The sequence below is a fragment of the Electrona antarctica genome, assembly GCF_951216825.1.
Source record: "Electrona antarctica genome assembly, chromosome: 9".
Classification (NCBI taxonomy): Eukaryota; Metazoa; Chordata; class Actinopteri; order Myctophiformes; family Myctophidae; genus Electrona; species Electrona antarctica.
The window spans coordinates 33,485,072-33,509,962 of NC_136790.1; the positions used below are offsets into that span (position 1 = coordinate 33,485,072).

General features: G+C 41.0%; 1 protein-coding gene across 1 annotated transcript; it reads right to left on the bottom strand.

Moving 5' to 3' along the window:
• Window positions 1–143: 143 nt before the first annotated feature.
• Window positions 144–23,075, bottom strand: LOC306930219 (myosin-6-like; the record flags this gene model as incomplete). The annotated part of the gene is made up of 38 exons (XM_079511053.1): window positions 144–164; window positions 785–916; window positions 1,700–1,795; window positions 1,894–1,998; window positions 2,394–2,690; window positions 3,524–3,727; window positions 4,241–4,549; window positions 4,639–4,763; window positions 5,164–5,329; window positions 5,421–5,604; window positions 6,283–6,479; window positions 7,018–7,136; window positions 7,274–7,400; window positions 7,837–8,043; window positions 8,587–8,769; window positions 9,648–9,738; window positions 10,195–10,340; window positions 10,726–10,902; window positions 11,319–11,561; window positions 12,134–12,389; window positions 12,747–12,883; window positions 13,164–13,287; window positions 13,385–13,590; window positions 13,699–13,766; window positions 14,200–14,515; window positions 15,710–15,880; window positions 16,902–17,051; window positions 17,600–17,718; window positions 18,148–18,286; window positions 18,652–18,755; window positions 18,852–18,950; window positions 19,409–19,472; window positions 20,052–20,144; window positions 20,313–20,418; window positions 20,506–20,533; window positions 20,689–20,845; window positions 22,619–22,762; window positions 22,875–23,075. 38 exons carry the CDS (start codon window positions 23,073–23,075, stop codon window positions 144–146), a joined length of 5,811 nt encoding a protein of 1,936 aa, XP_079367179.1.
• Between the last annotated feature and the right edge of the window lie 1,816 nt (window positions 23,076–24,891).

Here is a 24,891-nt window from a genome sequence, read left to right on the forward strand (position 1 = left end):
GGATATAAGGATCATAACACAACAAAGTCCTATGGGGAGTTGGGGACATTGTGGAAATTCAATTCATGAGATTGCTTTATTGTTATTTTCTGCTATGTTGCATAGAGAAACATATTGTCTTTAGAACGGTCTGTCAGGGAGCTTCACTCCTCATCTTTACCTTTCTGTAAGAGGAAAGAAACATATAGGAATAGATATTACAACAGAGGTTTCCACTGGTGTAAAGTAACTAAGTACATTTACTCAAGTACTGTATAAGTAAAATTTTGAGGTACTTTTAGATTACTGGAGTATTTCCAATTTTCATCACTTTTACTTACAGGGGAAATATTGTACTTTTACTCTACAATTATATGAAAACTTTAGTTACTAGTTACTTTGTAGATTTTGATTATTATTACGAAACATAGCCTACAGCTACATTAACTACATTTCGGCCATTTGAAAATAGCCATTGTGAGATGTATGATTTCAAAAGATTTGTAATTTATATAGTTGAAAACTTTGAATTTGTGACATAAAATGGGACATTCTGCCTAATCAAGAGAGAAAGGTACTGTCTTCTTTTGGTACTTTAAGTACATTTTGATCCCAATACTTTTGTACTTTTACTCAAGTAAATTGTGATTACTTTCACTTTTAACGTGTAGCAATGTCTACAATGCAGTCTTGATACTTTTACTTCAGTAAAAAATGTGAAAACTTTTTCCCACCACTGGAGGTTTCACATCTGCTTTAAAAATGTCAAATGGTCAAATGTGGATGCTTGCCACTAGATTCTTACCTTGCCCGTATCACGACTCTTGGCCCTTATCTTGTTGACCTGAGACTCAGCGATGTCAGCCCTTTCTTCGGCCTCGTCCAGCTCGTGCTGCTGCTTACGTAACTTGCCCTGGTTGCTGTTGGCTAGTTCCTCCTAAAATGATAATGTGGGGGATTATCCAAGGTAAGGCATACATTTACGTTTTGAGCCTTCACAAGTTGTTAGTTAAGTTACCAGTGGTGGAAAGTAACTAAGCACATTTACTAGTAAGTAAGAATAGTAAGTAAGTAAGTAGAATTATTATTACAAAATATCCATTAACCAGCCCTTCAGCCCTATTTAAACTTTGAAAATTTGAAAATAGCTCACATTGCGACACGTGAGCTTGTAGGTGTGTTATTTTCAAAACATTTTCAATACATTTTATACATACAGTAATGATACCTTGTGAAACGGGACATTCTACATAATGTGTATACTTTTACTTTTGGTACATTAACTATATTTTTATGCCATTAAAGGGACATTTCACCGCTGGAAGAAACTGCAGTCACTCAATATTAATAGTACCGGTATTTGTAGTAGTACAAATAGTAGCACAATCTGAATTTGCACTATGGCCAGAAGAATTATGTAGTCTGTGTGTTTGACTATAATAGGGTTTGACTGAATTGCTGAATGACCAACCATAATGCTTTGGTGCACTGCGCCTCCTTGTGGAGAGGGGGAGGGTTGTCTTACTGAGACAACATGTAGTCCAGGAAGGAAGTGAGACCAGTGTCTATGACATCACTGGCACTTTGAAATACTAAAATATCTAAAAACACACATTACACACACAAAAACCCCAGGAAAGTGTTTCTTGTGTCTGGTTGCAAAAGGGGTGAAGTGGCCCTTTAATACCGACAAATACCATACTGCTGCTGAAATACTTACAGCCTCTTCTGAAGTTCTCTTGAAGGACTTGACTTTAAGCTGCAGTTTATCCACCAGATCCTGCAGACGACTCAGATTCTTACGATCCTCCTCTGTCTGCGTTGAGAAATTAATTCAATTTTCATTCACATTAAATTGAGCTACACGTTAAACCAAAGCTTGTAATCAATATCTGATCTGATATCGGATCATACCTGATAGGTGAGCTCCTTGATGCGTCTTTCATATTTTCGAACTCCTTTTACCGAATCACTGGCCTTCTTTTGCTCCATTTCTACTTCCACCTCCAGCTCCCTTACCTTAAAGGGAGAGCATATGTTTGAGTATAGTTTGCTATATAGTTTGCTAGGCAGAACAGAGAGCGAGTACAATATTAAGGCAGAGATCAGATCACACTGCAAGAATGAAGCCTGAATGGCAAAGCGCATGGTGAAGGTCTGAAGAAGGGCTACGGCTCGAAACGTGTAAGTAAAGAAAGTTCTGGGAGCAGAAAATGGTGTGCGGATTGTTTTCATTTATTTACTTGTGACTTTGTTTAATCCAGCACCCTGGATGTGCGTGTTCATTTTTGGCTGTTATTTTCAGCCTCCTTTACCACTGAAAGGTCGTGGCCTGAAAAGGTTGAGAACCACTGCCTTATAGTACAGAAAGTAATTTTAGAAGTAGAAACCAAAAGTTTTAGTCGCACGCTCACCCTGGACTCCAGTTTCTGGACGTGCTTCTTGCCTCCCTTCATGGCGATGTTCTCGGCCTCGTCGAGGCGGTGCTGGAGGTCCTTGATGGTCTGCTCCATGTTCTTCTTCATGCGCTCCAGGTGAGCACTGGTGTCCTGCTCCTTCTTCAGCTCCTCCGCCATCATGGCGGCGTCCGTGATGGCCTTCTTGGCCTTCTCCTCTGCGTTTCTACACTCCTGCACCGCCTCCTCTAGTTCATTCTGGAGCTGGCACGTGTCTACCTCCAGTTTCTTCTTTTGGTTCAGCAGACTGGTGTTCTGAAAACCAAAACATTGTGATTTAGTAAATTATTTAGATATGACATGGCAACCAGCTTAGGTGGTTCGGCCATCTGGTTAGGATGCCTCTCGGGCGTCTCCCTAGGGAGTTCCTCGAGGCACGTCCCACTGGGAGGAGACCCCGGGGCAGACCAAGGCGCAGTTGGAGGAAACACATCGACTCACTGGCCTTGGAACGTCTCAGGATCCCCCAGGAGGAAGTCACTAATGTTGCTCTGGAGAGAGAAGTCTGGAGCTCTCTGGTGGAGCTGTTGCCCCCGCGACCCGACTACGGATAAGCGGTTGATGATGGATGGATGGATGGATGGATGAATGGCAACGTTTTATGAAAATCAATTCATCATTTAAAGAAATAAAAAAAATAATAAGAGTGCAGTACAAGTGATTATTTTTCTTTAATTATTAACTTTAGCAAGTTTAAGAATAAAACAGAAAGAGGGGTTTAATTACTTTTCCATTACATATCGCTACAGTTGGTATATTGATAAATGTTTGTAAACTCTGTGTTCATGTGAAGGTGTGAGTTTGTTTGTCCATGTCCATGTATCTACCAGAAAATCACTGTGTACTTATATTTATATTCATAATAATACATTGTCCACTTAAAAACCTACACCCACATGTTATTGTTTCACACAGATTATTTTTGTTACTGTATCACATCATATCGCCATAAATGAACCAATATGTATCATATCGTCAACCACGTATAGTAATGTTAAAAATGTATACACCCCTACTTTTTTAACGATAAATGTTTACACTACCGTTAATGTTGACTGATTTGTGTTTCATCCATTTTAATGACTTACCTGGGAGTGCAGCAGTTGAACTCTCTCACTGACGTCGAGTAGTTCCTGCTCGGCCACCTTACGGCCTCTCTCAGTCTGCTCCACCATGGACCTCAGCTCATCCAGCTCAGCCTGCATCAGGTTGTTACGTCTCTCCACCATGGCCATGTTCTCCTTCATGTCGTCACTGGCACGCAGAGCATCGTCCAACTGCAGCTGAGAGTCCTGTTAAAACGTTAAGAACGAAGGAAATGTAGACATGAGTTGCACTGTTCTTGGTACGTTCTTTTTCAATCTACAATAGAACAAGTCTCTTCACCAAAAATAGCAGATCTACAAGCTCACAATGCGTCACAACACGTCACAACGTAGTGCGTTGTGAGCGTGTATATTTTGGGCGGTTCCCTTCAAAATAGCTGTACTGGGGTTCAAGTGGTTAAACGCCAAGTCAAAAAGTTATTTTCAATCTGTCCTAATGGAAACGGATATTCTCTCAAGTTTTCCTTGTGACATACTGGATCTTAGAGGAAAAGATTCACATATTTACGTAGCGAAATATGACATAAGGTTCTAAAAATGTACAAAGTCATTCAGGAGTGCCGTGGATGAATGATATAAGGTTATTTACAGCCAGGGGTGACCTGAGCCAACAAGGTTTGAGAACCACTGCTGTACCACCTTCAAATGAGAACCACTGCTGTACCATACCTTCAAATGAGAACCACTGGTGTACCATACCTTCAAATGGGAATGGAGTCCCTTGAGCTGTTTCTGAGCCTCTGCTGCCTGCCTGTTGGCCTGGCTCAGCTGGATCTCCATCTCGTTGAGGTCTCCCTCCATCTTCTTCTTCAGCCTGAGGGCCTCGTTCCTGCTGCGGGTCTCAGACTCCAGGGAGCTCTGCAAGGTGTCCACCACTCTCTGCTGGTTCCTCTTGGACAGCTCCATCTCCTCGTCCTTCTCCACCAGTTTGCGCTCGATGTCGGCCTTGACCTGGTTGAACTCTAATTGAGCCCTGAGGATCTTGCCTTCCTCGTGTTCTAGGGATCCCTGTTGAAAAACACCACTCTTCATGAGAAATTCCTCTGACGTATAGAGCCGATACAATTTTATATCTGTATTGCTCATTGCAGTCTCACCTCAGCTTCCTCCAGAGCAGCCTGTATCTCAGCCTTTTCTTGCTCCAGTAATTTCCGTGCTTTCTCCAGCTCGTGGATGCTCTTTCCTCCCTCACCGAGTTGCTCAGTCAGGTCAGAAATTTCCTCTATTTCAAAAGCATTTCATTATTTTAAATTGGTCCCAGCCATGAAAAGATATCTACATCGGGGGCTGTCAAACAGGCAGCCATGTTTTTATTATTCTTATGAAGAATAATAAACAAAATTTGCTATGTGAAACATTTCTGTAGATAGCAGGAACAGAGTAGGCTATTCTACATTTAATGTCTGCTAATGTTCGATTTCAACTGGTTAAACGGTGGGGAAACATGGGAGTCATGCGCTGGTCCGTTCATATGAACATCCACGCATTTGTTCGTGCGCATGGATTTGCTTGAGCGACCTGCATGAAGTTGCAGTTTTTCGCCCGACCTGAAATGGGTTTGAGTTTGACACCGCTGCTCTACTACACCCATTAGATGATGAAGATGAATGAAACTGTATTACCTTGGAGGTTCTTGTTCTCTCTCTTCATGGTCTCCAGGTGGTCCAGAGACTCTTCATAAGAGTTCTTCAGTTTGAAGAGCTCAGTGCTCAGAGACCTGGCCTCCTTCTGGGTGCTCTCCAGCTCCGTCTGAGACTCTTCATACTTCTGCTTCCACTCAGCCAGGACCTGGTTCAGTAATGTGTCACAATGGGTCAGACAATTCAATATATTAAGAGGTAACTATATATACCATGTTGTCGTTCTCGGGTTTCATTACCTTGTCAAAGTTTCTTTGCTTCTTGTCCAGAGCCGAAGCGGCAGCGTTAGACCTCTCCACGTCCGCCATGAGATCTTCAATCTCGTTCTGCAGCCTGTGTTTGGTCTTCTCCAGGGAGGAGCATTTAGAATTAACAGCCTCCACAGCTTCTTCTGCATCCTGCAGACGCTGGGCTAACTTCTTCCTGTTTACGAAAATAATTCACATGTATTGTATCAGTTGTCTCCCTTATAAATCTTATAACAGTGACCTTCAGCTACTATAGGTGATTTCCAGTGGTGTAAAGCAACTAAGTACAGTACATGTACTCAAGTACTCTTAAGTACAATGTTGAGGTATTTTTACTTTACTGGAGTACTTCCAATATTCAATACTTTTAATTCTACTTTTTTTTTTCTTTAAAATTTTTATCCCACGATTTTTGCAACCCAATTTATCACCCAGTGTCAATTATCCAATGTAATCCTGGGCGCTACACTTCCTCTGCCAACCTGTGGAGTGCAGCGGACTGACCTCATGCTTCTTCTTCACAGAACCTATTGTACTTTTTACCAGTTACCTTGCAGATTTTGATTATTATTATAATACGTAAACCATGACGTAAAATCATGACCATAAAACATTTGATTCTGTGGGGGGGAGATTTTGGATTTAATTATATGATATACTAAATACCCTTTGTTTTTTTCACAGAATCCCATGTTTTATGGTGATAATTCACCGGGATCCTGGATGGCTTGATTCTAGGCTTACAATAATTGATGGGAATATGGGAAATATGGGGGAAATGTACAGGATCTTGAATGATGGAACCAGAAAATGGCCGCCGCTGCTATGCCCCATAGGAGGTGTTTTTCCTTACTTGGCCTCCTCCAGCTCCTCGGTCCTCTGGATGGCGTCGGTCTCGTACTTGGTCCTCCACTGAGCCACCTCAGAGTTGGCCTTGGACAAGGCCCGTTGTAGCTCCGCCTTGGCCTCCTGCTCTTCCTCATACTGTTCCCTCAGCAGGTCAGAGTCATGGCGAGCAGACTGCACCGCGTGGGCCAGGGCATTTTTGGCCTTTTGTGAAAGGGGGGAGGGGGGATTATTTAGTTCAGTGGGCTTCAATGTTTTTTCAGCCCAAGGACCCCCATAGCTGATATGAAGCAAGGGACCCCGCCACCGCTACATCTTGTATAAAACTGTTGCAGATTGAACCTTTTTCACACAGTAGATTTCATAGATAGGTAGCACTATCATCAGCGTATGTTAATTTCACTCTGTACTTGGTCTGCTCTTTTTTCCCTATACACAAAACAACAACGCCTCGCAGCACAATAGGCGTTGTTGTGAGCTTGTAGATCAGCTGTTTTCAGCTCTCCTCAGAATAGGGATGCTAGCTAGAGTTCAAGGGTAATGTAAAAAAAAAAGAAAGAAAAATATCCTATCACTCAAAGATTTGGTGACCCCCTTTTGAAGACTCCTGATTTGCTAAATCAACAAAAACCTGTTCTCTTATAAACTTTTATCACAATCCTTCTATGATTGAATTTATGGCACGTAACATCAACATCACATTTCTACCTAAATGCCCGTGTATTGAAGCATTATGTTCTACCTTAATTTCCTCCTCCAGTTGTCTCTTGAGGTCTTCAACCTGCTGAGTGTACGACTGCTTCCCTCTGGTCAACTGGGAGACAAGAGAGTCCTTCTCCTCCATCTGCCTGATGAGCTCACCTGTTGATAAACACGTTTTTTTTCTGTCAACAAGATTGTATAGCTAAGATCAAACCAGCTGCAACACTGTTGCTATACAGTTGTTTTGTCTGGATTAGGAGCGTCTGCTAAATGCTTAAATTGTAACAGTGTCATACCATTCTCAGTTTGAAGCTTTGCTTTCTGCATGGTGAAGTCATTAATGGTGCGTTGACCTTCCTCGGATTTTGTTCTGTATTCAGTCATCTGGTCCTCCAAAGTGCGGCACAGTTTTTCCAAGTTTGTCTAAAAATATCAATACATAAATGTTTAATTAATGAACATACGATCAAACTGACCTGATTCTACATAATTAGGACTTTTGACTCACTTTGGTCTTAACGATTTGCTCCATGTTGGAAACGTTTGACCAGTGTTAATTTTGACAGCAAATTCTGATTTAGTCTAGTCTTTTGAATAACACCATTTAGTTTTAGTCCTATTTTAGTTATCTGAAATTGTTTAGTCTTATAGTTTAGTTCACTAAATATGAAAATATTTGTCTTTTAGTCTTAGTCTTAGTGTTAATTTTGACAGCAAATTCTGATTTAGTCTTAGTCTTTTGAACACAGTTTAAGTCCTATTTAGTCATCTGAAATTGTTTAGTCTTTATAGTCTAGTCTCAGTCGACTACAATATCAAAATCTTAGTCTTAACAGAATGAACAGTGCTTTTGACCTACCTTGGTCTTAACCACCTGCTCCATGTTGGAGACCACGTCGTCGAGCTCCAGGCGGAGCTCGCTCTTCTCTTTCTCCAGCTTCTGCTTGACTCTCTGCAGGTTGTCGATCTGCTCTCCCAGGTCGGCCACGCTGTCCGCGGACTTCTTCCTCAGCGCGGCCGTGGTCGCCTCGTGCTGCAGGGTGGACTCCTCGAGGTCTCGGCGCACCTGCAGGGTTGTCGCAATTATTACACAATCGTCTAATCGCAATTATTTGAGATAATCGCATTTTTTTGTCATAATCATCATAATTGTGTCTGAAAAATGTTCATACAGTACATAAGAAAAAACGCTGAAATATCTACAAGTTTACAACGCATCACAAAGTGAAGCATTGTAATTTCTTGGTATATGTTTCAGGTATTTGTCATATCTGCCCTGTGCACTTTTATCACGAAGCATAATAGGCAAACAGAAATGTAATTTCTATCCATGTTTTAAATGTTTCAATGTCCAACGCCAAAAAACCCACAATGAAATCGTTAATCTAAACTAATCTAATAAATAATAACTAACTAAATAACTAATATTTATGTGTGTGTGTGTGTGTGTGTGTGTGTGTGTGTGTGTGTGTGTGTGTGTGTGTGTGTGTGTGTGTGTGTGTATGTATGTATGTATGTAATATGTATGTATGTATGTATGTATGTATGTATGTATGTATGTATGTATGTATGTATGTATGTATGTATGTATGTATGTATGTATGTATACCTTCTGGAACTCGGCCTCTCTCTTCTTGTTCATCTCGATCTGGGCGGCGGTGGCTCCGCCGGCCTCCTCCAGCCTCTCGCTGATCTCTTCCAGCTCTCTGGACAGGTCGGCCCTCTGTTTCTCCACCTTGGCCCGGGCAGCTCTCTCAGCCTCCAGTTCTTCCTCCAACTCCTCGATACGGGCCTGAGAATGCAACATGCATTCTTTTAGCACAGTGGTTCCCAAACTTTTTCATGTCAAGGACCCCCAAATTGACACTAATTAGCCTGCGGACCCCCCCATTTGAAGATTTTTATGGCTCTAGCAGTTATTCTCAACCCGTTTAAATTCAAGGACCTCCAGTTTGACATGCATTAGTCCACAGACCCCCATTTAATGGCATTTCTATCTCTGGGACCCCCACTTTTGTAAAATCATTGTTAATTTAACTCTGAGAGTGTACACAATGGAACCAAATGGACCCGTTAGGGTGAATTTGGTTCCATTTGTACACTCTCAGAGTAACGGACCCATACAGGGTGCATTTGGTTCTAAACTATAATTTAGATGAGGACCCCCTGGAACTGCCTCAAGGACCCCACTTTGGGAACCACTGTTTTAGCACAACACTCTTATCACCTACGCCCAGGAAGTAATGTTTTCACCCCCGTCTGTCAGTCTGTCTGTCAGTTTAGCAATAGTCTTGCGTTGCCAGACTGTTGCCTCTCGCAATTTCCAAATGCTTCCGTCATACAGTCTGGAGCAATGGAAAAGCTATGAGTAAAATATAAAGCGGAAGTGGAGCCTTGATCCCCACTTCCGTTTCGTCTTTACAGTCGCGCACATTTATCCTAATATAGATAGGAAACATCTAAGCATATATAGCTTGTTGCTTAGCAGAAAAGGAAATAAACAAATAAAATGTAAAGATATTTTAAAATATATTTTCGTGAACGGAAATATCAGCTTCCTTACTCGGATTTCGGGAGGTGTAGTTCCAGACTCTATAGCATTCGGAGATTGTGGAATAGTTGGCTACGCGAGACTAGCAAAATTACATTTTATATTGCATTTATAGTTACCTGCAACTCCTTAAGTTTCTTCTGAAGTTGGGCACCCATAGTCTGTTCATCCTCAATCTTACTGTTTTGCTGGCTAATCTCAAAGTCCTTCCTATTAAAAGAAACGTTTATATTTATACAGTACATTTAAAGACCCATGCACTCCACCGTGTGTGTGTGTGTGTGTGTGTGTGTGTGTGTGTGTGTGTGTGTGTGTGTGTGTGTGTGTGTGTGTGTGTGTGTGTGTGTGTGTGTGTGTGTGTGTGTGTGTGTGTGTGTGTGTGTGTGTGTGTGTGTGTGTGTGTGTGTGTGTGTGTGTGTGTGTGTGTGTGGATGATTTCAATGCTACCCTCAATTACCCTTTGTTGTGAGCATCAAATGTATGCATAATTCATAGAATATGAAATACTAAATGAGGACAAGAACAAAGAGCAAAAGAAAAAGGTAACATAAAGCTATAGGGATGATTTCTGAGGATGTGTGATCTGAGACAACACACATGTCGGGCCTCTACAGTATGTATTTCTAAAATGATTGCATTAGTTTTGTAAGGTTTTGCATGATTTACTTCTTCAGCCTCTCCTCCAGTTGCTGTTTGTCGTTCTCCACGTCCATTAGGTTCTCCTGGGTCAACTTCAGGTCTCCTTCCAGCTTTCTCTTTGCTCTCTCCAGATCCATCCGGACTTTCTTCTCTTGTTCCAGGGATCCTTCAAGCTAAGACATGAAACAATGCCAGGGACAATTCACAAAGCTGTTCTGTCTACAATAATAATCCTATAAGTAAATAACAACGTCCGATTCATGAACACAAGTTTGTCTAACAACTTCAGCTATAAGAAGAACAATAATGAATGAAAGGCTCACATGCTTCTTTTCATTTATAGGCCTATTAGGTTTTTATTGCATATTATTGTATATTTGTCTGTCATTAAATGTTTTGTTGAATTGAGTACAAAGGACCCCAAAGGAAATAAGCCATAGTGCTTTCTTGGGTTTAAATCCTTTTAGCAGACCTTGTATTGAACTGTACTTCATATTCAATCAATCAATCAATCAATCAATCAATCAATCAATCAATCAAATGGGTTAAAATACTCACGTCGTCAACCTGCTGCTCCAGCTTGGTCTTGGCCTTGGTCAGCGTGTTGACCTTGTCCTCTTCACTCTGAAGGTCGTCCAGCGTCTGCTGGTGAGCCTCCTGGAGCGCCTTCTTCTCCTTGGTCAGCTTGGCGATGATCTCATCCAACGCTGCCATCTCCTCAGTCATGTTTTTAACCTAAAGTATTATCATCTAGTTAGTATAATCAATGATTTCATCCAGTGTGGCCATCTCAGTCAACTTTTAACCTGAATTATTAACTAGTTAGTAACATGGATCTTCAATGTTTTTCAAGCCAAGGAACCCCTTAGCTGAGAGACATATGACATATGACATATGACATATGAACAACCATGCTGTTTTCGTGCTCAGACCCACGAGCCACCCACCCACCCACACACAAAGCTCCGTAAGGGAGTGGTTGCACCACTCAAAAAAGTTCCTATCATGCAAAGATTTGGTGCCCCCCCTGCAGTAACTCTGAGGACCATCTAGGGGTCCCGGAGCCACTGTTGAAGACACATGAGTTTCACTTGCTCGAGTAAATTCTTCATCAACACAACTTTCTGGAAGACTGTTATCTCTTAGGATACCTTGTTCTCAGTGGCGTGCTTCTCCTTCTCCACCTTGGCCAGAGTGAGCTCCAAGTCATCGATGTCCTTCTTCAGTTCAGAGCACTCGTCCTCCAGCTTCCTCTTCTTGGCGGTGAGTTCTGCGTTCATCTCCTCCTCGTCCTCCAGTCTCTCTGTCAGCTCTTTGGACTTGGCCTCCAGCTGGATCTTGCTCTTGATCAGACCCTCGCAGCGCTCCTCTGCATCTGAGAGATTGTCTTGTTCCTGTTTGGAACAGTGTTGATTTGGTCGACTCAAACTATGACGTAAAATGCTTGTCGACTACCCTTTTTCACAGTAAAAACTAAGCTATGATGACTAAATATAAATATATTGAGAATTTCATCAACAAATAAAAACTAGAGGGAGGGACTAGTGGAGAAGAGATCCAGTAGGACTAAAAGACAAGTATTTTTGTGTTGGGTTGCGTTCGGGTGTTGCACTCTGAAAATAGCAGATCTACAAACCCAACGAGTTGTGCTGCGACACATTGTGAGCCTGTAGATCGGCTATTTACAGCATGCAACCAGGTGTGAAATCAGGCATTATGACGCCATCAAGACCTGCCAAAAGTATTTTTTGTTAACAAAATCAACTGTAGATTCAGTCAACTAAAAGCGTTATGATATTTAGCTGCAAACTAAACTAAATCTAAATAAAAATTTGCTGTAAGAATCAACACTGATTTGAAACAATATATTTCAATGTTTTATGTAGGATGTGTTGTCGCAACACAAACGTCAATATCACGGACGGTGACTATATATTTGTGAATTGAGTTGATTTTGATGACTTACAGACTGGACAGAGAGCTGCAGGTCATTCTTCTCTTGGAGAATGGAGACCATTTTCTCTTCCAGCTCCTTCTTCCTGGCATCGGTTTTAGCGAAGAGCTCCTTTAGTTTAATAAATTCCTCCTTCATGTTGGCCATCTCCTTCTCGGTCTCGGCCGACTGCAGCAGAGGCTTGATCTTGAAGAACATCTTCATCCAGGGCCAGTTCTTCACGCCCATGAAGGCACGTATATTCCACTGGATCACCAGTAAGGCATCCCTTTGGACGTAAACACATGGTGTTCAGTAATTCCACTGAAAACGACTTACATTTTATAATAATAATAATAAAAGTATCAATACTGCAATGTACAAAAGTATTGGTGTCAAAATGTACTTAAAGTACGAAAAGTGCTCATTATGGAGAATGTCCTGTTCAAGTTTTCAAATGTAAAAACCTTTGGAAAATAGCAGATCCGCAAGCTCACAATGCGTCGGATCGCTCTGTGAGCATTGTGAGTACGCCTAATATTATTAATTTTAGTTATACAGGGCAATTATAATGTATTAAAGGCATATAAGGCTCATTAGCCAGGGGTCCTTTATAGGATTTGATGTGATCAACAACATACTGTACCTGCGCTCTACAATTTTCTGGAATTCAACTCTGGCAATTAATCCTCTGGCTCTGGCCTGAAGTCCAGTGATGATGAGAGCCAGACGGTCATCTCTCATCTCTTCAAGAACACCCAGGAGACCAGCTTTGAAGAACACCTAATATGAGAGAACAATTAACAATTATTATTTCAATATTAGTAGCACAATTCATGGTAACTGTGTGTGTGTGTGTGTGTGTGTGTGTGTGTGTGTGTGTGTGTGTGTGTGTGTGTGTGTGTGTGTGTGTGTGTGTGTGTGTGTGTGTGTGTGTGTGTGTGTGTGTGTGTGTGTGTGTGTGTGTGTTTTATATTCTGTATATTCTGAACTTGTTTGGATTCAAGCACTGAGACTGAGACTGAGACTGTTTTTCAAGTGTGGACATCAGAAGAAAACCAACCTTGGTGTATCCAAACCTATACTGCTCTTCATCCAGACTCAAGGAGGACAGCAGTTTTTCTGAGGCCTTCTTATTGTCCATGAACTGTCCCTCTGGGATCGCATTTGGATTGAGAATACGGTATCTGAACGAATCGTTGTAAACACATCATAATTTAAAATCATCACATTTAGAGAAGCAGCCGTAAATAACTGTTGGAGTAAATTAAGCTGGTGTTTAACCTTTGTTTGAAGTCAGCATAAAGAATCCTGTTGGGGAAACCCTTCCTGCAGATCCTAATGCCTTCCAGCACGCCGTTACAGCGCAGCTGGTGCATTACCAGAGGGTTCTCCATCATCCCCGGAGTCTTGGACTCGTTGGGGATGAGGCAGCGCACAAAGTGGGGATGGGTGGACCTCAGGTTGGTCATGAGTTTACCCAAGTTCTCCTGTTGAGGTTTAACAGAGAAGTAATGTGTATAATATGTTGTATTTGATATATTCTGTAGGATTTCAAATGTAAAATGTAAATGTATTTTCCACTGAGAAAGTATTACCCTGTGCATGGCAGACACAGTCTGGAATGAAGACCCTTTCTTCTTTTTTCCGCCACTTTTTGCTTCTTCTGTTAACGACACAAAAAGGGCAAACCATCTGTAACTCCCACCTGTAACTGTAACTCCCTGGATATACTCAACTGCATTGATTGACTGACTGACTGACTGACTGACTGACTGACTGACTGACTGGCTGGCTGGCTGGCTGGCTGACTGACTGACTGACTGACTGACTGACTGACTGACTGACTGACTGACTGGCTGGCTGGCTGGCTGACTGACTGACTGACTGACTGACTGACTGACTGACTGACTGACTGACTGAATACTTTACAGTTTGCAGAAAAACGCACAGGAAGGTACAGTTCAATACAAGGTCTACTAAGAAGATTGAAACCCAAGAAAGCCTATGGCTTGTTAATGTTTCCATTGGGGTCCTTAAATTCATACTCAATTCATCTAAAATCGATCACTCCACTTATATTCAGCAATCTCACATACCTGCTGCAGACTCTGCACTGGCGTAGCTAGCGAACAGCGTACCCAGCAACTTCATGGTTGACTTCTGGAAGAGGCCGACCACAGTCTCGTTGAGAGGATCCTTGTTCTTCACCAGCCAGTTGCCGATGTTGTAATCCACGGTGCCGGCGTAGTGGACCAGGGAGAAGTGGGCCTCCGGTCTGCCCTTGATGATCCTGGGCTTCTGGAAGTTGGGATTTTTGCCCAGGTGGTTGTCGTACAGCTTGGCCTTGAACGTCGCATCGCTGGCCTTAGGGAACATGCACTCCTCTTCGAGGATCGACATGATGCCCATGGGCTGCATGGAGGAAACGTGCAGAAAGAGATGCCAATATATTTCACCAATGGTGGAAAAAGTAGGCTACTCAATTGTTTTACTTAAGTAAAAGTATCAATACTGCAAGAAATACTCTGTTACAAGTAAAAGTCTGGAATTAAAAATGTACTTGAGTAAAAATACAAGTACCAAAAGTAGAAAGTACTCTTTATGCGGAATGTGCAGATCTACAAGCTCACAATGCGTCGCACAGCAACACATTGTGAGCTTGTAGATTGGCTATTTTCAAATTGCCTAAATGTATAGGCGTATAGGGCTGAAGTGGTTACTGTATGTTTTGTAATAATAATCAAAATCTACAAAGTAACTAGTAACTAAAGTTTTCTGGAGAAGTACAATATTTGGATCCCAGGTGCAGTGGAGTACAAGTAAAAGTATTGGAAATTGGAAATACTCAAGTAAAGTACAAATACCTTAAAACTGTACTTAAGTACAGTACTTATGTAAATGTACTTTCCACCACTGTATATTTCACACAGTATAATGTAAAAAAAACAACAAAAAAAACAATGAATGAATATCACTGCTGTGAAAATTAGATCATAAAAATTGTATCTCGCATGTGATCTTTTACTTTGAACTTACTGTAACTCTGTCAATGAGCTCAATGCAGGCAGCTATAAGTCCATGTACCTACCTTCTCAATGAGCTCAATGCAGGCAGCTATTAGTCCATGTACCACTACCTACCTTCTCAATGAGCTCAATGCAGGCAGCTAAGTCCATGTACCACTACCTACCTTCTCAATGAGCTCAATGCAGGCAGCTATTAGTCCATGTACCACTACCTACCTTCTCAATGAGCTCAATGCAGGCAGCTATTAGTCCATGTACCACTACCTACCTTCTCAATGAGCTCAATGCAGGCAGCTATTAGTCCATGTACCACTACCTACCTTCTCAATGAGCTCAATGCAGGCAGCTATTAGTCCATGTACCACTACCTACCTTCTCAATGAGCTCAATGCAGGCAGCTATAAGTCCATGTACCACTACCTACCTTCTCAATGAGCTCAATGCAGGCAGCTAAGTCCATGTACCTACCGTCTCAATGAGCTTAATGGAGGCAGCTATTAGTCCATGTACCATTAGTCCACTACCTACCTTCTCAATGAGCTTAATGCAGGCAGCTATAAGTCCATGTACCACTACCTACCTTCTCAATGAGCTCAATGCAGGCAGCTAAGTCCATGCCAAAGTCAATGAACACCCACACGATGCCTTCTTTCTTGTACTCTTCTTGTTCCAACACAAACATGTGGTGGTTGAAGAACTGCTGCAGCTTCTCATTAGTGAAGTTGATGCACAGTTGTTCAAAGGTGTTGAACTGCAAGAGAAGAAGTATAAGCATAAGACCTTCCTGGTTCAATAACACACCATGTTAAGTTATAAGCTTGCTAAATAGTTGCTGCAAATTAAGACATGGTTTTCCTTAATTTGGTATCTTGCTTTACATTTTCACAGATTACACTATTTTTGTAGATTAGATTTATAGAATATTAAAGCCATCTGTAAATGACAGTTTCAGTATTCAAAACAATGACACACACAACGCTAGTGAAGGCTTAAAGGGACACTTCACCCCTTTTGCAACCAGATCTTATTTTAATGGTGTTTGGGAGACAATAAACACTTTCCTGGTTTGTATGTGGGTAATATGTGTTTTTAGATATTTCAGTATTTCAAAGTGTCCATGGACTACATGATGTCATGGACACTGGGCTCACTTACTTCCTGGACTACATGTTGTAAATGGTAAATGGTAAATGGTAAATGGTGCATTTATATAGCGCCTTTATCCAAGGCGCTTTACATAGATTGTGCGTTACATTCACCCATTCACACACACATTCATACACCGATTGCTGCGGAAGCCATGCAAGGTACCAACCAGCACATCAGGAGCAATTTGGGGTTCAGTGTCTTGCCCAAGGACACTTCGACATGTAGACAGGAGGAGCCGGGATTCGAACCGCCGACCCATGGATCATTGGACGACCTGCTCTACCTCCTGAGTTGTCTCAGTTGTCTCAGTAAGACAGCCCTCCCCCTATCCACAATGAGGAGCAGTGCACCAAAGCATTATGGGAAGTCCAGGAAGGAAGTGAGCCCAGTGTCCATGACATCATGGAGTTCATGGACACTTACTAAATACTAACATTTCTTGTCTCCCGAACATCATTTAAATAAGATCTGGTTGCAAAAGGGGTGAAGTGCCCCTTTAACGCCGAAATGCGTTGGTTGTTTCTCTGCAGCATACCACCGTGCCTACTTAAAGAAAAGTGCCTAAAATGACTATTCCGTTAGTGCTGGTGTTGTTCTCTCTTTATAGTATTCAAAACACTCACATCAAAGATCTCAAAGCCAGCAATGTCCAGCACACCGATGTAGTGCTGACGAGCGTTCTTGGTGTCCAGTTGATGGTTGATTTTCACCACCATCCAGTTGAACAACCTCTCATACACTGACTTGGCCAGTGCACCAATAGAGTAGTAGACCTGTCAAAAATGATGTTGATTTAAGCATAACAAACTGAATGAATTCTCATTTTAACATATATTGCTGTCTAAATGTAAATACATTAGTACAGGGGTCTTCAACAGAGGGTCCGGGACCCCCCTCAGAGATATAGCAGGGGGGGCCACCAAATCTTTGTGTAATAGGGACTTAACCCATTGTGGGCGGGAACCCCTTTTGGTGTTTTAAACATTATGTTATAATTTAGCTATTGAAAAATAGCAGATCTAAAAGCTCACAACTGAGCGACACGTTGTGAGCTTAGAGTATACTCTAAGGTTGTGAGCTTTGGTAGATTGGCTATTTTCGGCAAAGAGGTTGGTGTACAGGTAAAAAGAGCAGACCAAGTACAGAGCCAAAGGTCAAGCTTACAAAGTACTGAGGGTTTAAGTCGTTAAATGTCTGAAAACACATTTAATGTGAATTCAATATTTAGCTGGGGTCCCTATTTCATGTCTCTGTCAGCGAAGGGGTCGTTGGCCTGAAAAACGAAGACCCCTGCATTAGTACAACAATAAGTGACACTCACTTGATTGACACCCTGACCTTTGGTGACCCATTCGTTTCCTACTTTAACCCTTGGGTGGCACAGGCCCTTCAGGAGGTCGGCGGAGTTGATCCCCATCAGATATGACACTTTGTCAGCATCTGGAGCGGTAAGGATTAAAAGACGTCATTTTAGATTTTAACGTTGGCTATTCAAGTCTGCCTAAAGAAGATCTCTAGACTAAGAACGAAAGCTATATATTTATAAAACATATTGAGTATGTAGAGTCTCCCTTTGATTGTTCATTTTGACTCGAGCACCTCACCCAATTCTACTGGCAAATGAGCAGTGTTTTTTCACCATTTTGTCAGCGTTGGCTATTCAAAATTAGCAGATATACAAGCTCAATGCTATTTTTGAGCATTTTTTAAAGGTGGGGGGGGGGTGGTAATTTACGATTCTGAGTCGACTCCTATCTGACTGGTAATCGTAGTGTGACATGGGGGGTCTTTGGCACGGAAAAGTTTGAGAACTACTGATTTAGAAGGAGGTATTTGTAGGATGGGCCTTAATGGATGGTGAAATGTTACCCTCGGTGCCGTCGGGCTCTGCTTGCTCCTCTCTCTGCTTCTGTTTAAACTTCATGTTGCCATAGTGCATGATGGCACCCGTCAGCTTGTAGATGCCATTCTTCTCCTCCTGGGTGAAGCCCAGCACATCAAACGCTTCCTAAAGCAGGAGGACATAATAGCAGTACTAAGTACAGTAATCAAGTACTGTACTTAAGTATCATTTTGAGGTATTTTTTTAAGTATTTTCAAATTTCAATACATTTACTTCTACTCCACTATACATCTCAGAGGCAAATATTTTACTTTTACTCCACTACAATTCTTTGAAAACTTTAGTTACTAGTTACTTTGTAGATTTTGAACATTATTACGAAGAATACATTAACCACTTCAGTCAGTCCTATAAACAGACAGTTATCACCCGTGTATAAGCCTGTAAGGTTCCATTTAATATTGGCTTCAATGTGAACAGTACTGGTAACTAATTTCATCCTTTCTTTCTGCTTTTGTGAATCCACCTACATCAGTGGCACACAGCTCATCAGAATCATTGATGGAAGTCACAGCAATCTCTCCTTGGGAGATGAAGGCATAATCGTAGGGATTGCTGGTGATGAGCAGCATTTCTGTAAAGCACCAAGAGCAGTACTTTAAATGTGTTATCATATACTATAGTATTATTTTAAATGGCGTGACATTGTTTTATGTTTCAATATTCATACCCAGCAGTTCTGGCTTCTGTTGAGACAGAATCTGGTAGAAGATGTGGTAGTCTCTCTCAGCTTTGAGCTGAAACGTGACACGGGACTTCTCTAGCAGATCTGAAAGCAGTGGTCGAAACATGTTTTACTTAAGTACTGTAAAAGTATCAATACTGCAATGTCAAAATACTCTGTAACAAGTAAAAGTCCGTAATTCGAAATTGACTTGAGTAAATGTACAAAAGTATTGGCATCAAAATGTACTGAAAGTACCAAAAGTAAAAAAGTACTGTAGAGTAAGAGTGAATGTACATTACTTAGTTACTAGACACTAGGGGTCCTCAACCTTTTGGCTGGGGACCCCGGAAATTATTTGGCCATGTCCCCCCCCCCCCCCCAATACAAATGACACATTCAGAAAATAATCTGGCGACCCCCAAAATAATTTGACGACCCACAGGTTGAGAAGCGCTGCTATACACCTGAGATCTGAAAGAGCACAGTAGCCTAGTTTTAACTGTAAGGGTTTTTTACTGTGTGAATGCATCAAATATAATAAAGATCACTTGTATACTTACATGTCTCGATATCAGCAGAGGACAACTTCCCATTGACGCCAAAGTGAATTCGGATGAATTTACCCTAAGACACATGACAGGAAGATTGGTTTGCTATTTCTAAAGACCCCTGAATGTCATTGTTACTGTTATAGCACCTAACATTCATGACATATGACATTTATGCCATATGACATTCATGCCATGTGGCATGATTTGGACATTTAAATTATGCCAGCAGCCATTATGAGTATGACATTTATTCCCCCTAAAATACACTATGTCACGAGGAAAACATGCAAGTATATCAGTTTGGATTATTAGGACAGATTGAAAATAACTTTATACTTTAAGCACTTGAACCCCAGATATCCCTATTCTGTACATTAGCCAAAAATTGCTGATCTACAAGCTCACAAAGCATCATAACATATGACACGTTGCGAGCATGTAGTTTTGCTATTTTTGACGAAGAGACTTGGTGCAGACTGACAAAGAAATTAAGCACCAAGTACAGTGCAACTCAGGGCCGTTTTACAGTCAAATATTACCAAAGGATTCTGCGACACCCCTAGACTTAATTGCGTCACGCCACCCAGGGTGCCACAACGGCACCCACTTTGAGAAACCATGGAGTAGGACGATGTTTCAGTGGTAAACTTACAAATCTGGAGGAATTGTCATTTCTGATGGTCTTGGCATTCCCAAAAGCCTCCAGAGCAGGATTGCACTGAATTATTTGATCTTCAAGCGTTCCCTGGAGAGAAGCAGAATCTTTTAAGTCATGGTTCTCAACCTTTATTTTTTTGCCTCTTTCTTACATTATTTGACAATTAAGTCGTACACCATAGCTTTTATGTAATTAAGTCGTACACCATAGCTTTTATGTAATTAACACGGTAGCTGTTCCGAATACAAAAGAAACCTTTTTCTCCGCTGCAGCGTCCTTCTTCCCGGCAACAGCTGCGATGCTGGCAAAGTACTGGATGACTCTCTTGGTGTTCACAGTCTTCCCAGCACCTGACTCACCACTGATTGTATAGAAGAACAAGTTTGTTGTTTTTGTTTATTTATTTCAGGAAAAAATAAATATTGGTTTACTGTGGCCTTCTACTCACGTGATCAGGACAGACTGATTCTCCCTGTCTGCAAAGGTTAAAGAGAAATGAACATGATATGTAGTACTAATTTGGGCAGTCACACACATTATATTGGTGGACATAATCAGTGTTTTACCATCTACACTCTACAGAGTCACCTTTACTAATGAAGTTAGAAGAAAGTTTCTCTTCACAGTGTACCTGACAGCATGTATTGGTACGCGTTATCGGAGATGGAGAAGATGTGAGGGGGAGCTTCGCTCCTCTTCTTGCCTCTGTAGGCGTTGACCACTGACTGGTCGTACACTGGCAGCCACTTGTAGGGGTTGACAGTCACACAGAACAGCCCTGAGTAGGTCTGTGGAGCAAGGTGATTATAGTTAACAAAAACTAACAAAACAACTAAAACTAAAAAAAAAAGAAAAATAAATACGATAACTAACTGAAACTGTATTGTGCGTTTACAAAACTAACTAAAAGAAAAAACTGAAATTAGAGACAAAATATCCTTAGTTTTAGTTTTTCTCGTTACCAACAGTAACTGAATATATATTTTTAAATGGCATCTTTTGTTGAGTTTTTATTACACAATAGGCCTACTTATGCTGAATTCACATGGAATCAGGCAAGCGGTAGACGGCAAACGGCAAAACCTGCTGGACGGCAGGGAACGGTAAAAAGATTAAATATTTTAACATTGATGCCGTCTGCGTTACCGTCGCCAGTTCTGGCTGCCGTGCCATCCTGTTCCGTTTACCGTCCTGCTCCCGTCCACTAATGACTTCCTTTTTGCCGTCTGCCTCTTGCCTGAGTCCATGTGAAATTATGCAGCATTACTCTGAACTTTTTGAATCCTGCACCTGACAAAGTATGAAAAATACTAAAACTTACACTAAAACTAAACTAAAACTAAGCATTGTCACAAAAATAAAAACTAATAAAAACGAGCAAACCCGTTCAACAAACTAAAACTAACTGAATTAGAAAAAAACATTGTCAAAACTAACAAACTAAACTATAATCCAAAACTATTATAACCTTGATGTGGAGAAAGTTTATTAGTAGTAAAATGTACATAAACTAGATTAGGGGTCTTCAACGTTTTTCAGGCCAAGGACCACTTATAGCTGAGAGGGAGATGAAGCAGATGAAGCAGCAAAAATATATTTTAAAATATATATATTTTTTCCATGACCTGCTTAGCAGCAAGCTATATATGCTTTGATGACTTTAATTTATATTAGGATAAATGTGCACGACTGTAAAGACAGAAGTGGGGGGTGGCTTCACATCCGCTTAGCTTCCGTGCTCCATACTGTACAGGAAGCATTTGAAAATTGTGGGAGGCAACAGTCTGGCCTCACGAGACTACTCTACACCAAACCATTACCAATAGCCGAAAATAATCTAGATCAGTTATTTTTTGCAAAAGTTCCCCCAAGAACAGGAATTCTAGGGTTCAGGTGGTTAAAGTAATAGGGGGGGATCACACTTGTGTGAAGTGAGCGGTGCCTTTCATCACAATGATGACGTCTGATGATGTCAACAACATGACGCCACGGACATTAACATTTTAAAATGGTTCAACTAGCCGATCTATATTGACATGTTGTGAGCTTGTAGATCGGCTATTTGAACTATTTTAAAAGGTTTTTCAAGATAGTAAAAAATGTCAAATATAATAGTCTTTTGAATCAAATACCATTTAGTCATACTATAGTTATCTGAATTATTTTCGTTTGAGTCTAATTTTACTCGACACTCGACTAAATTTAGTTGACAGTTGATTCAACAAAAATGTATTTTTCGTAGGCCTTGATATAATCATAGTGCCTGCTTTTACACTTGGTTGCATGCTGAAAATAGCAGATCTACAAGCTCACAACGCTATTTTCAGTGTGCAACACCTGAGCGCAACCAAACATAAAATGTCTTTTAGTTCTACCGGATCTCTTCTCAACTAGTCTCTCACTAACATTTTTGTCTAGTTTTTTATTTGTTGATGAAATTGTCAATATATTTAGTCTTATAGTTATCATAGCTTAATTAGATTTCATGTAGCTTTCCTCCGTGAAAAAAGGTAGTCAGTTTTAGTCGTGGAAATCAACACTGTAACTATGCAATGACTCACATAGATCATCCAGGCTGCGTAACGCTCTTTGAGGTTAAACAGCACAGCAGGCTCATGGAGGAAGGTGAACATCGCCATGTCTTCAATTTTATCGTACTTTGGCGGGTTCTGGGGATGGATATTTTCCTCCTTATGGGTTGCTTCCTGGAAAGAAAAGACCAGTTCATATGGTCATATTATGTAACCCCAACCAGTACTATTTTAGTTTTAAAATATTTTGACATTTTACAATGACTTCTATACATGACACACTTACTTTCCCAAACTCAGTGTTGACGGTGACTTTGTCCCCGTCTCTGCTGGTGATGGAAGCCTTGACGTACTCCACATCGGGGTCGGGCACGAAACATTCCTTCTTCATGTCGAACGGACGAGTCTGGGCCTCCAGACGTTCCCTGTCTGACTTCCGCAGAAAAGAAGCCGCCACCCCGAACTCTGCCATCAGAGCGTCCCCCATTTCTACGGTCTTAGATGTTTACCTGCAAACCAGTGTTGATTTTGACAACAAATTTTGATTTAGTTGTATTTTGAATAAAATTTCATTTAATTTTAGTCATATTTTAGTCATCTGAAATGTTTTAGTGTTATAGTCTAGTTTTAGTCGACTAAATATCATATGGTTTTAGTTGACTAAATCTACAGTTTATTTTGTCGACGATGACATTGATGGCATCGTAATGACTGATTTTACACTGCTGAAAATAGTCGATCTACAAGCATGTGGTGCAGCGCTATTAAGGAAGGCTGACCAGAAAGTAATAATTCACAAACAGTGACTTACCTTGTTTTGAATGACTGGATGTGGTGGTGGTCTCTATGGGAAACTGTGAACATGGATATAAACAAATTAATAGCACAATCCAATCCATTTGCTATTAATATTGACTTGTTTACCTCTCTCCAGAGTCCAGTCTATCGTTAGCTTCATAGCATAATTGCCTAACTCACTCACTTTTCTTACAATAAAAAAATCTGAAAGTGTTTTGAGTTTAAATTACTTTTAGACAGAATGATTTTGAATGTATTCTGATAGGCTGAGGAGGACATAGGCAATAAGGCGGGTGATGCATCAGCAGTGTTAGGAGAGTACAGTTGAGCAAATTGAGTACCACAGACGAATAACAGTCTAAGTCCACACTATTGATCCATAATATATAAATGATAGATAAAGGTTCAGGACAACGAGGTCAGTCTGAAATTTGGACTTAGACTGTTTTTCGTCTGTGGTACTCTATAATGACTTATGCAAAATTAGTTTTTACTTTCTGGTTAAGTCATCTTAGGTGACACAGGCAGAAAGTGTTTTTTTGTCTCTCCTAAAATCCTTACAGATATGAGTTAGGCAATATGCTATGAGGCTAAGAAATAAATGCACAATCCAATCGATTTGCCTCCCCAGTCAAACATTCTCTCCTGTTATCTCTTACCTTCAGGTGTCCTGGTGTCCTGTGTTCCCCCCGCGCTGTTCCTTTATCTCTTACCTTCAGGTGTCCTGGTGTCCTGTGTTCCCCCCGCGCTGTTCCTTTCTGTTTATAAAGACTAACATCTACCTTCAGGTGTCCTGGTGTCCTGTGTTCCCCTACCTTCAGGTGTCCTGGTGTCCTGTGTTCCCCTACCTTCAGGTGTCCTGGTGTCCTGTGTTCCCCTACCTTCAGGTGTCCTGGTGTCCTGTGTTCCCCCTGCGCTGTTCCTTTCTGTTTATAAAGACTAACATCACACCATGTTTGGAAGGACGTCATAAATCCATTCTTATGCTGTGGTTGTTCTGTTTTGGGTGGTGGAGGTGTGTAAATCTTAACCAATAGGGCCTGATATAATGAGCTATGATTAAGGACAGAGGAGGGGAAGCACATAAAGGAGTACATAGCCCGTTTCACTTCCTATTTTGGAGTCTCCAATGAGATGGCTTTGTGTGATGCTATTAAAGATTTGATAGCACAAGCTTTGATCCACTACCTCGTGCACTGCACTGTAAAAGGTGTTAGAATTGTTGTTTTAAAGTAATTTCAAATCATATTAAAACATGATGCCTACCTCACTGTAAAAGTTATTGAAGATTCACTAAATAATGTACAAGGGCTTTCCTGTGTGTTTCACACATCAGATCCTGTGACATGGATTTAAGTGTCACAACAATGACATTGATTGATTGATTGATTGATTGATTGATTGATTGATTGATTGATTGCTTTATTAGCCGTTTGGAAAAGAAAAAAGAAAAGCACAGTAGAGTACAGTTTAATACAAATACAATGCCAAAAGGATTGAACCAA